The sequence below is a fragment of the Somniosus microcephalus genome, chromosome 15, assembly GCF_052327205.1.
Source record: "Somniosus microcephalus isolate GS21.2 chromosome 15, FLI_Smic_1.0, whole genome shotgun sequence".
NCBI lineage: Eukaryota > Metazoa > Chordata > Chondrichthyes > Squaliformes > Somniosidae > Somniosus > Somniosus microcephalus.
The window spans coordinates 118,703,933-118,717,216 of record NC_141001.1 but is presented as its reverse complement, the minus strand read 5'-3'; the positions used below and the strand labels follow the sequence as shown (position 1 = coordinate 118,717,216).

The 13,284-nt window shown below is 50.0% G+C and overlaps 1 protein-coding gene across 9 annotated transcripts in view; it reads right to left on the bottom strand.

Annotated features, from left to right (window-relative positions):
- Nucleotides 1–2,029: 2,029 nt before the first annotated feature.
- ppfibp2b (PPFIA binding protein 2b) overlaps nucleotides 2,030–13,284 on the bottom strand; it is a 474,628-nt gene continuing 463,373 nt past the window's right edge. For all 9 annotated transcript variants that reach the window (XM_086008336.1, XM_086008341.1, XM_086008339.1 and 6 more), the window contains one exon: nucleotides 2,030–3,203. In XM_086008336.1, coding sequence (XP_085864462.1) covers nucleotides 3,126–3,203 — 78 coding nt within the window. In that variant the 3' untranslated portion in view covers nucleotides 2,030–3,125. The remainder of the gene's footprint in view (nucleotides 3,204–13,284) is intronic.

Below are 13,284 nucleotides of genomic sequence, written 5' to 3'. Positions count from 1 at the left end.
AAGTAACTACAGGAGAACATCGAGTGTAGGTCTGCTTAGTTCGGAGGCTCCACGAGGACTGCTCGGGCGGTCCCGTGGTTGACGTCATGACGTCATCACGTTCTTCCCGCCAGTGGGGGATCACTGATGAACGGCGTGACGTCATCGCGTTTACCCGCGCTGTTAAAGTAATCACGCTCTGTACAAATAAACAGTATAAATAAAGATACAGACTCAGGCTGTAGCTAACATGTTGTTAAAGGGAATTATATACAAACGATCTGCGTCCTTTAGTGGCTCCGCCACGGTGGCGCATAATGGGCGATAGCAAATCGTCCGTCCCGCATTGCACCCCACCTGATTTTCTTCCCATTGACTTGTTAAATGGTACAATTTTAAAGGGGATGCGGAAACAGCGAGACCTGGGGGTGTATGTACACAAATATTTCAAGGTAGCAGGACAAGTTGAGAAGACTGTTAAAAAAGCATACGGAATCTTGGGCTTTATAAATAGAGGCAGAGAGTGCAAAAGCAAGGAAGTTATACTATACTTTCTAAATCACTGGTTAGGCCTCAGCTGGAGTCTTGTGTCCAATTCTGGGCACCGCACTTTAGGAAGGATGTCAAGGCCTTGGAGAGGGTGCAGAGGAGATTTATTAGAATGGTTCCAGGGAGGAGGGACTTCAGTTGCGTGGAGAGACTGGAGAAGCTGGGGTTGTTCTCCTTAGAGCAGGAAAGGTTAAAAGGAGATTTAATTGAGGTGTTCAACATTCTGAAGCGTTTTGATAAGAATGGATAAGGAAAAACTGTTTCCACTGGCAGAAGGAATGGTAACCAGAGAACACAGGTTTAAGATAATTGGCAAAAGAACCAGAGGGGAGATGAGGAGAATTTTATTTTACGCAGCGAGTTGTTGTGATCTGGAATGTGCTGCCTGAAAGGGCGGTGGAAGCAGATTCAATAGTGACTTTCAAAACGGAATTGGAGAAATACTTGAAAAGGAAACATTTGCAGGGCTATGGGGAAAGAGCAGGGGGAGTGGGACTAATTGGAGAGCTCGTTCAAAGAGCCGGCACAGGCAGGATGGGCCGAATGGCCTCCTTCTGTGCTGTAAGATTCTGTGATCTCTCACCCTTCAAAGGCCTATCCTCTTCATCTGTTGTTTCTGGCCCCCTCTGTTAATTCCTTCCCCCCCTGTCAGCCCCAATCCTAATCAGGTTCTCCTGTAAAGCATCAGGGGACACTTTATTACACGAAATACACAATATACAGGTATGTTTGTTGGTGCTTCTCATAATGTGTAACCTGGAGTACGGTTGCCTACCTCTATGAGGCTGATGAGGTGCCTATATATATTTCCCTGAAGCCCCTAGCCACTTTTTATTGAAATTTAATCGGGTGAGAATGTTTATTGTTCATGTTATCGCTTGACAAGAAATTCACGCAGTCACAGTTTCACCACTTCCCCCTCACCCCCATTCCCCTCCTGCATTGGAGGCAGTTCAGAGAAGGTTCATGAGGTTGATTCCTGGGGTGGAAGGGTTGACGTATGAAGAAAGGTTGTGCAGGTTGGGCCTATACTCATTGGAGTTTAGAAGAATGAGAGGTAATCTTATTGAAACATAGAAGATTCTGAGGGGGCTTGGACAGGGTGGAAGCAGAGAAGATGTTTCCCCTCATGGGGGAATCTAGAACTAGGAGGCATAATCTCAGAATAAGTGGTCGCCCATTTAAGACGGAGATGAGGAGGAATTTCTTCTCAGGGTCGTGAATCTTTGGAATTCTTTGCCCCAGAGAGCTGTGGAGGCGGAGTCATTGAATATATTCAAGGTGGAGATTGACAGATATTTGAACTACAGGGGAGTCGAGGGGTATGGGGAGCGGGAAAGTGGAGTTGAGGCCAAGATCGGATCAGCCATGATCTCATTAAATGGCGGAGCAGGCTCGAGGGGCCAAACGGCCAACTCCTGCTCTTATTTCTTATGTTCTTATGATTAGATGCGCATTTCTGAGACCCCATCAAATAGGATTAAAATCACCTTCAAAAGCATTTTATTTAAAATTCTTTTGTTAATTTATTAAACCACCTCTTCGATATCTCCACCAGTCTGGAGTGAAACTATCTAACTTTACTGGCACAATTAAACAGAATCCATTAGATTTTTGCATAAAACAAGGAAAAGAAAGACTTGCATTTCTATAACGCCTTTCACGCCCTCAAGATGTCTCAAAGCGCTTTACAGTCAATGAAGTACTTTTGAAGTGTAATCACTGTTGTAATGTAGGAAACGCAACAGCCAATTTGCGCACAGCAAGCTCCCACAAACAGCAATGTGATAATGACCAGAGCATCTGTTTTAGCGATGTTGATTGAGGGATAAATATTGGCCAGGACACCGGGGAGAACTCCCCTACTCGCCTTCGAAATCATGGCCGTGGGATCTCTTACATCCACCTGAGAGAGCAGACAAGGCCTTGGTTTAACGTCTCATCTGAAAGACGGCACCTCCGACAGTGCAGCACTCCCTCAGCACTGCACTGGAGTGTCAGCCTAGATTTTGTGCTCAAGTCTCTGGAGTGGGACTTGAACCCACAACCTTCAGACCCAGAGGCGAGAGAGAGTGCTGCCCACTGAGCCACTAAGGGGAACAACGCACCCGTAAGGAACAGGACCTTTAAAGAACCTTAAATTTTCGTAGTCTGTGCTATAGCTAAAGGGCGTATAAATTAATTTATATAAAACACGCAATAAACTCAACACTAATTGAGCATCTAAAACAAAAGCAACCCTTTCTTTTACTAGAACTGCAGATGTAACCAAAAGAAATGTCAAAACCCCAAATGTTACGGCGGTTTACCATTGGCTTTTGTAAACGTAGACACAAATATATTAAGTAAAAAATCTTGGCTAATTTACAAATTTTAAGTCAATCGTTTTCTTGGCTCTAAAAGGCGTCAATATATTTTCGGCATCAACTCCAGACGTTCGATTGAAACATTACAAAAAAAATGTACAAATAAATAACACGGCAATTTCAGATCTTCCTTCCCAGTGCAAACGCCTCCTAAATGCCGCTGCATTTGTGGGTGTGGGGGATCCCTCAGGAGAGAGGGATACAAGCAATGAGTTCTGGGCAACGGTGTTGTTAATAACGAAGCTCCTCTTGCGCAGTGACCAGAGCTTCGAACCTGTGTTCCGGCGTCCCGTCTTGCGTTAGCAGGGTCTGAAAGCAAGAGCAATGTGCAGAGTTAGAACGCCAGTCAGCGACCGTGTGCATGGAGTGCGGCGGCCCTCGTCACCCATTAGCAATGCAACGATTGTTAGCGAGCTGGGCTTTAGAAAGGAAGAACTTGCATTTCTGTAGTGCCTTTCACCACCTCAGGACGTCCCAAAGCGCTTTACAACAACAACAACAGCAGCTTGTATTTATATAGCACCTTTAACGTAGTAAAATGTCACAAGGTGCTTCGCAGGAGTGTTGTAAGACAAAAAATTTGACACCGAGCCACATAAGGAGATACTAGGGCAGGTGACCAAAAACTTGGTCAAAGAGGTAGGTTTTAAGGAGTCCAGAACCAGGGGTCACAGTCTAAGGATAAGGGGTAAGCCATTTAGGACTGAGGTGAGGAGGAATTTCTTCACCCAGAGAGTGGTGAACCTGTGGAATTCTCTACCACAGAAGACAGTTGAGGCCAATTCATTAAATATATTCAAGAAGGAGTTGGATATATTTCTTAAGGCTAAAGGGATCAAGGGATATGGGGAGAAAGCAGGGACAGGGTACTGAGTTTGAATGATCAGCCATGATCTCATTAAATGGCGGAACAGGCTCGAGGGGCCAAATGGCCTACTCCTGCTCCTATCTTCTATGTTTCTATGTTAAAGGAGGAGAGAGAGGCGGAGAGGTTTAGGGAGGGAATTCCAGAGCTTAGGGCCCAGGCAGCTGAAGACACGGCCACCAATGGTGGAGCGACTATAATCAGGGATGCTCAAGAGGGCAGAATTCGAGGAGCGCAGAGATCTCGGGGGATTGTGGGGCTAGAGGAGGTTACAGAGCTAGGAAGGGACGAGGCCATGGAGGGATTTGGAAACAAGGATGAGAATTTTGAAATCGAGTCATTGCTTAACCGGGAGCCAGTGTAGGTCAGCGAGCACAGCCTTACAGCCGATGAAGAACCTTTGAAGTGTAGTCACTGTTGTAATGTAGGAAACGCGGCAGTCAATTTGCGCACAGCAAGCTCCCACAAGCAGCAATGTGATAATGACCGGATAATCGGTTTAATGACATGGACTTTGCGGCTGAAGGGTTAACGGCAATGCTGCAACTATCTTTTAACCAGAGGACACAGATTTGAGAGAACTGGCAAAAGAACCAGAGGGTGAGATGAGACCTTTTTTCTTTACGCAGCGAGTTGTTGTGATCTGGAACACGCTGCCTGAAAGGGCGGTGGAAGCAGATTCAATGGTAACTTTCAAAAGGGAATGGGCTAAATACTTGAAAAGGAGAAATGTGCAGGGCTCTGGAGAAAGGGCAGGGGGGAGAGTGGGACTAATTGGAGAGCTCTTTTAAAGAGCCGGCACAGGCACGATGGGCCGAATGACCTCCTCCTGTGCTGCCTCATTCTATGACTTTGAATGGATATTTTAAAATAAATTAAAACCATTTGCCATTGTTGAATGCGGTAAATGCTGCCGTCATGGCTCACAAAATGGCCTCTGAGCTGCAGCGACGTGTCAGCATGTGTGTATCATCGTGCAGGACTGACGGACGAAACAAACTTGCATCGGCTTAGCGCCTCGTCGTGTCCGGGATGGCCAACAGCACTTCACCTAGGATCAGCCACTTTGACGCGCACTGACTGCCGTTATGTCGACGAACAGAGAATCATATTCACAGAATCATAGAAACTTACTGCACAGTGGGAGGCCATTCGGCCCGTCGTTGCCTGTGCTGGCTCTTTGAAAGAGCCGTTGTGCTCAGTCCCACGCTCCCGCTCTTTGTCCGTAACCCTGTGAGTTCCTCATCCTCCAGAACCCGTCCAACTCCCTCTTAAAGTTATTGCTGGAATCAGCTTCCACCACCTGTTCAGGTCGAGCGTTCCTGATCCCCACAACTCTGAGTGAAAACATTTCTCCTCATCTCCCCTCGAGATCTTTTTCCAATGATTTGAATCTACGACCTCTGGTTATTGACCCACTCGCCAGGGGGAATAGTGTTTCCCTATTTTTTCCCTGTTTTTCTCTATCTACTCAATCAAAACCTCTCATCATCTTGAAAACCTCTATTAGGTCACCTCTTAACCTTCTCTGTGCCATGGAGAACAGTCCTAACTTTTCCAACCTCTCCTCATAACATGGCAGCCATTTAGCACAGAACAAGCCCCTACAAGGTGGTCAGCCGGGGGCTCAGTGGGCAGCACTCTCTCGCCTCTGATTCAGAAGGTCGAGGGTTCAAGCCCCACTCCAAGAAACTTGAGTGTGAAATCCAGGCTGACACTCCCAGTGCAGTACAGAGGGAGTGCTGCACTGTCGGAGGTGCCGTCTTTCGGATGAGATTTTAAATTGAGGCTCCATCTGCCCTCTCAGCAAAAGATCCCATGGCAATATTTTGAAGAAGAGCAGGGGAGTTCTCCCTGCTGTCCCAGGGCCAATATTTATCCCTGAACCAACATCACTAAAACAGATGATCTGGTCGTAATCTCATTGCTGTTTGTGGGAGCTTGCTGTGCGCAAATTGGCTGCCACGTTTCCCACATTACAACAGTGACTCCACTTCAAAAAGTACTTCATTGGCTATAAAACACTTTGGGATGTCCTGAGGTCGTGAAAGGCGCTATAGAAATGCAAGTGTTTCTTTCTTATGCCTTATTTATGAAGCAGCTTGGGATGTTTCTTTACTTTAAAATAATGTTGTTATTGCTATACATTTGTAATGATGATAAGAGTAGGTTTATGTTAATGTTAGTTTTTTTTAAATTTATTCTTGGGATGTGGGCGTCGCTGGCAAGGCCGGCATTTATTGCCCGGCCCAAGTCGCCCTGAGGTAGTGGTGTTGCAACTCCTTTTTGATGCATTTGAGTGGCTTGCTCGACCACATTGGTGTGGGTCTGGAGTCACTTATAGTCCCAGACTGGGTAATGACGGCAGGTTTCCTTCCCAAAGGGACGTTAGTGTACAGAATGTTCCCTGGTCACATTCCCTCGGACTGAGATCTAGCCGCACTTTTAAAAGGATTAATTTATCTATGTACAGCTTGATACGCCGCATAAATAGTATTTAAACTCCAGTTAACTGATTATATTTCTGACCAAATAGTTACCCAAACCTATCATTCTAATGGTGCCCCTTAAACCAGATTGGCACAGCTCTTTCACTGGGTTTAGTTCGCATGCTCACCATCCAGTGACATCTGGCCCGACAGTTCGGGGAGGTGATGCGCGCTGATCGGGTGACCCGAGTTGAGGTGACAGCGCCAACACTTGTTCGTTTATCCTGTCGACAGACTCCCGGTTGATAGTTGGCACCTGTCAATAACCTCGACGGTCTGCCCACCATCAACAGCCTGCCGACACTCACTGCCAACCGCTCACAATTAGCTAACGGCAACTTGCGTTCATATAGCCGCTTTGTGTTAGCCCTGGCTCAGGGGATAGCACACTTGGCTCGGAGTCAGAAGGTTGTGGGTTCCAGCCCTACTCCAGTGACTTGAGCACATGAAGCGAGGCTGACACTCCCAGTGCAGTACTGAGGGAGCGCTGCACTGTCAGAGGTGCCGTCTTTTGGATGAGACGTTAAACCCAGGCCCCGTCTGCTCTCTCAGGTGGATGTAAAAGATCCCATGACCACTATTTCGAAGAAGAGCAGGGGGGAGTTCTCCCCGGTGTCCTGGGGCCAATATTTATCCCTCAATCAACATCACTAAAACAGATTATCTGGTCATTATCACATTGCTGCTTGTGGGAGCTTGCTGTGCGCAAATTGGCTGCCGCGTTTCCCACATTACAACACTTCAAAAAGCACTTCATTGGCTGTAAAGCGCTTTGAGACGTCCGGTGGTTGTGAAAGGCGCTATAGAAATGCAAGTCTTTCTCTAACAGAAAAAAAAACCCATCCAAAGGCACGAGAAACAGAGGAGATATTAGGAGGAGTTGATAAAAAGCTGTGTAAAAGAGGTGGGTTTTAAGCAGGGGTGAGGTGCGTGGAAAGGCAGTGTTTGTCTCGGGAGGGAATTTCAGAGCCTGGGCCAAGGCGGCTGAAGCCAGGACTGCCAATGGCGGAGCGATGTGAGGGGATACTGTTAGGGTATCACAGGCCAACATAATTAAACGCAGAGAGCATTGGGAAGCTTGGCCTAAATGGAACATTGTGTCCCAGATAACAGAAACCACAAAGTGTGTAGATAAGTGTAACCAGGGAGACAACCTCTCTGAACTGAAGGTGTGGGTGGTTCATACAGCCCAGGTGACAGACAAGTGGCTGTGACAAGCAGAAACCACGGTCAAAGCGATGTCTGTGGTTTTTCTAAGTAAATGCGTACGTGCAAAACAACATGTTCATTTTTGCCGTTTTCGAGCATAAAGGCGGCAATTGCTTGCTGTAAAATCAGAGAATTCTCTCGATCTTTGATGGGAAGAATCATCTCTCTCCCTGTGTGCACTTGAATAAAGCGATCGTTGTACCGTACCGAAGTCCCCGCGGAGTCCTTCTCAACCACAACAGATACACAGGAGGCCAATGTCAAGGAACAGAGAATTTTGAGGGGAGGGGGGTTGTAGTGCTGGAGGAGCTTAGAGACATTGGCATGAAGGGATTTAAATATGACAATGATGATTTTAAATGTGATGTTGTGGCAGAACCACTGAATGACTCTGGCTGACTGTATATAATTCTCTTTAACGAGGTTCTAACACCAGCCTAAACCTGTACCATTGTGTTAGGCATTACTGTGTTTTGTATATAGAGTTTGCATGTACGGGGCGTGGCCCCTTTAAGAGCGCGGGAAAACGCGGGCAAACGCGATGACGTCACGTCGCAAACCACGGGGCTGCCCAGGGAGTCCTCGTGGCATCTCCGTTGAGTAAAGACCTGTTTGATTGCTCTCCTGTGTCGATCTCCGTTATTCGTAGGAATTCGTTAATTCCTACATTGGTGACCCCGTTTTTGTGAATGTTTTCACAAAAGAGCACAGCATGGAAGCAAACGCCGTTTCGCTGAAGCTACTGCAGTTCTGGGAGCAGCAAGCGCCCTCGTGGTTTATTCAGGTCGAGGCCCAGTTCGCCCTGAGGAACATCGATGCGGATCAGACCAAGTACCTTTATGTGGTCTCCGCACTCAACAGCTCTACCGCCTCTCGGATCGTCAGCCTCCTCGAAAACCCCCCAACGGAGCGCAAGTATGAAACCCTCAAAGCGCGGTTACTGCAGGTTTTCGGGCTCACGAAATCGGAGCGCGCCCGCCAATTACTCGCTAGGCCCGGGCTCGGGGACTCCAAGCCTTCAGAGTTTATGAGCCAAATGCTCACACTCCTGGGCTCTGAACGGGAATGTTTCCTATTCCGCGAGATTTTCCTCAGCCAACTGCCTGAACAGGTGCAAGCTGCCCTGGCCAGATCTGAAGTTGAAGACTGCGCAACACTCACTGTGGAGGCTGACAAAATTTTCGCTGTAACTCGGCAGTACTGCGCCGCCACGAGGCACCAATCCCCCGCAGACGCTGCCCCAGCTCTTCAGCCTGTTGGACTGTGTTTCTACCATGCGCAGTTCGGCGCGAAGGCAAAGCGTTGCCGCCCTCCCTGCAGTTTTCCCCAAAAAAAACAACTGACACTGCGACCACCGAGGAACGGGTCTAACGGGCACCCTGCGGCCACGATGGCGATCGGCAATGCGGGAAAATTGCTGTTCATCACCGCTACTCTCTCCGGTCGTCGTTTTCTGTGCGACACTGGAGCGCAGTGCAGCATTTTACCCGCGTCCGCCCTCCATGTGCAGACAGGGAATCACGGCCCCGCCCTTGAAGCGGCCAATGGCGGAGCAATTCGGACCTTCGGCAGACGGCGAGTGGAGGTGTGCCTCGGGGGGCAACGTTTTCATTGGGATTTTGTTACGGCCAAAGTTTCCCAGCTCCTCCTCGGCGCGGATTTCCTGTGCGCCAACAGCCTCCTGGTCGACGTCAGGAACCGGCGGCTGACCAACGCAGCAACTTTTAATTCTCTTCCGTGTTACTGCAATAACACTACGTTACGCACCGTCTCCTGTGCGTTCCCGACTCCTGATGAGTTCGCTCGCCTGCTCGGCGAATTCCCCGACCTGACAAGACCCACGTTCTCCTCCACAGCCACGAAACATGGTGTGGAACACCACATCACCACCAACGCCCCCCCCAGTCTACGCACGGCCCGGCGCCTGGAACCTGGCAAGCTGGCGGTCACAAAGGCGGAGTTCGCAACCATGGAGCGGTTAGGGATTATTCGCCGGTCGAATAGTCCCTGGTCTTCACCCCTCCATATCATCCCGAAAACCTGTCGGCGGATGGTGGCCATGCGGCGACTATCGACGCCACCACTCCCGATCGGTACCCGTTCCCCCATATCCAGAGTTTCCCTGCCCATTTGACAGGGAACACCGTGTTCTCTAAAGTCGACCTCGTCCGGAGCTACCACCAGGTCCCAGTTCATCCACAAGACGTCCAGAAGACCGCAGTCATCACCCCATTCAGCCTCTTCGAGTTTTTACGGATGCCGTTTGGGTTAAAGAACGCTGCCCAGGCTTTCCAACGCCTGATGGACTCCGTGCTGCGGGACCTCAAGTTCCTCTTCGTCTACCTGGATGACATTCTAATTGCCAGTCCTACTAAGCAAGAACATACCTGTCACCTACGCACCCTTTTTCGACACTTCAGCCAACACGGCCTGATTATCAACCCAGCCAAGTGTCAGTTTGGCCTGCACCAAATTGACTTCCTGGGGCATCGCATCACCTCAGAGGGAGCGGTTCCTTTACCTTCAAAGGTAGAGGCAGTGACATCCTTTCCACACCCGCAGAACATAAAGGCCCTGCAGGAATTCCTAGGCATGGTAAACTTTTACCACCGTTTCGTGCCTAAGGCGGCACTACTCATGCAGCCCCTGTACGAGGCCCTCAAGGGCAAGACTGGCAAGAACCCGGTAGACTGGACGGATGACATGGCCCGAGCATTCGCCGACACCAAAAGCGCCTTAGCCAACGCGACTATGCTGGCGCACCCGCTGCCAGGAGCCACCATCGCCCTCACCACCGACGCATCGGACTACGCAGTCGGTGCCGTGCAACAGCAGTGGATGAACAGGACGTGGCAGCCATTGGCATTCTTCAGCCGTCAACTACGGCAGAACGAGAGAGCATACAGCATGTTCGACCGGGAGTTGCTCGCCCTTTTTCTGGCCATCCGCCATTTTCGGTTCTTTCTGGAAGGACGTCCTTTCACCGCCTTTGTGGACCATAAGCCGCTGACCTTTGCAATGTCCAAGACCGCCGAACCGCGGTCAGCCCGACAGAAGTGTCAACTGACCTACATATCCGAATTCACCACGTGGCCGGTAAGGACAACCTGGTGGCAGACTGCCTCTCCCGCGCGTTCGTCAATACGGTTCATTTGGGTATCGACTACGCCCTCATGGCAGCAGACCAAGCCTCAGACCCGGAAGTCCAAGCTTACAGAATGGCCATCACTGGCCTCCAGTTGGCCGACGTCAAGTTCCATTCGGCAGGTACTACGCTGTTGTGTGACGTCTCCGTACAGGATCCTCGCCCTGTCATGCCGGTCGTCTGGCGCCGCAAAGTGTTCGACGCCATACATGGGTCGTCACACCCTGGAATGAAGGCCTCTCAGAAACTGATGTCAGCGAAATTTGTATGGCATGGCATGCATAAAGATGTCCGCGACTGGGCCAACACCTGCATGGTCTGCCAAAAGGCCAAGGAACAGCGCCACATCAAAGCTCCGTTGGCCACCTTCACAGTTCCGGAGCGACGTTTTGACCATGTCAACGTGGACCTGGTAGGACCACTCCCACCCTCCCATGGTTTTTCACACATCCTGACCATGGTTGACCGCACCACCAGATGGCCAGAGGCGGTCCCCCTGTCATCCACTACTTCGGCGGACGTGGTCAGGGCGTTAATTTCCTCCTGGATTACCCGTTTCGGAGTGCCCGCAGATATTTCGTCGGACAGGGGACCGCAGTTTTCCTCCGAACTCTGGAATGCAGTGGCCCAAGGACTCGGTGTCAAATTACACCGCACCACAGCCTACCACCCACAGGCGAATGGCCTCTGCGAGCGCTTCCACCGCTCAATGAAAACCGCCCTGAGGGCCAGCCTCCAGGACGCTGGATGGGCAGACAAGCTACCGTGGGTCCTGTTGGGCCTTCGCACGGCCCCCAAAGAAGACCTTCACTCTTCATCAGCGGAGCTGGTGTATGGTCAGCCGCTGCGGGTCCCAGGGGACTTCCTACCAACATCGACGGAGCCCTGGTCCATGTCTGCCCAGCTTGCTAGTCACCAAGAGGTGGCCAGATGTTTCGCACCGGTGCCCACTTTGCACCACGGGCTGCAGAGGTCACACGTTCCCACGGAGCTTCACAAGGCTGAATACGTTTTTATTCGCCATGACGCACATAGAGATCTGCTCAAGGCCCCATATACCGGTCCCTTCCGCATGTTGGAAGCAGGGGACAAAGCCTTCACGGTAGAGGTCGGTGGTAAACCGGACCACATTTCGGTCGACCACTTAAAGCCAGCACATTTAGACCTCGACCGCCCCGTCGAGACAGCACAACTGCTGAGACGGGGTCGGCCACCCATCGTCGTTATGGCAGACCGAGTGCCACTGCCCGCCAGACCGCCAGCTGACCAGCAGCCTCCGCCTCGAGAGTACAGGAGTCGTTCTGACAGCCTCATCAGACCCCCTCACCGTTTGACTTTGTCCGTTAAAGTGAATTCTGGGGGGGCGCATGTGGCAGAACCACTGAATGACTCTGGCTGACTGTATATAATTCTCTTTAATGATGTTCTAACACCAGCCTAAACCTGTACCATTGTGTTAGGCATTACTGTGTTTTGTATATAGAGTTTGCATGTACGGGGCGTGGCCCCTTTAAGAGCGCGGGAAAACGCGGGCAAACGCGATGACGTCATGTCGCAAACCACGGGCCTGCCCAGGGAGTCCTCGTGGCATCTCCATTGAGTAAAGACCTGTTTGATTGTTCTCCTGTGTCGATCTCCGTTATTCGTAGGAATTCGTTAATTCCTACAATGTATTAGAGGGCCAGGAGTGAGAACTGGGGAGATGGACAAGTGGAAGCATTGGAATAGTCAAGTTCTGGAGGTGCCAATAGTACAGATGAGGATTTCAATAGCAGGTGGGCTGAGGTCGAGGTGGAGATGAATCTTGCCCAGCTCACTGCCTGCAGTCTGCCGACATTCACCGTCAACAGTGAACAACTTATACCATCCCACAACTGGCCAAGCTCACCATCAACTCGGCCCAGTCTGCCACCATTCACCATCAGGTCACGTGCAACATGGGCAAGAATGGGCAACAGGTCGAGGCGTGAAGGGACTGCTGGTACCTACGGAATTGTACCATAGTTGGGGAGTCAGCACCTTCTAAGGGCGGGGGCAAGGAGAAAAAAAGAAAAACGTGCATTTCTACAGCGCCTTTCATGACCACCAGACGTCCCAAAGCGCTTTACAGCCAATGAAGTACTTTTTGAAGTGTAGTCACTGTTGTAATGTAGGAAACGCAGCAGCCAATTTGCACACAGCAAGCTCCCACAAACAGCAATGTGATAATGACCAGATAATCTGTTTTTAGTGATGTTGGTTGAGGGAGGAATATTGGCCCAGGACACTGGGTAGAACTCCCCTGCTCTTCTTCAAAATAGTGGCCATGGGATCTTTTACATCCACCTGAGAGAGCAGACGGGGCCTCAGTTTAATGTCTCATCTGAAAGACGGCACCTCCAACAGTGCAGCACTCCCTCAGCACCGCACTGGGAGTATCAGTCTAGATTCTTGCGCTCAAATCTCTGGAGTGGAGCTTGAACCCACAACCTTCTAAAGGACCGGCAAGATTCATAGAAGGGGCACTGGAGAAATATGTATTCGACCATAGTGAAAGCATGATACCGCAGCTTCTGACATACTGACGAGTCACCCGGTTAACAAATCACAGCACACACAAAATAATGTAGCAGTTAGAAGCACCGTGTTAGAAAGAGTTTAGTTTCCACATCGTGAAATGGACGTTAGGAATGGTGCAATTTG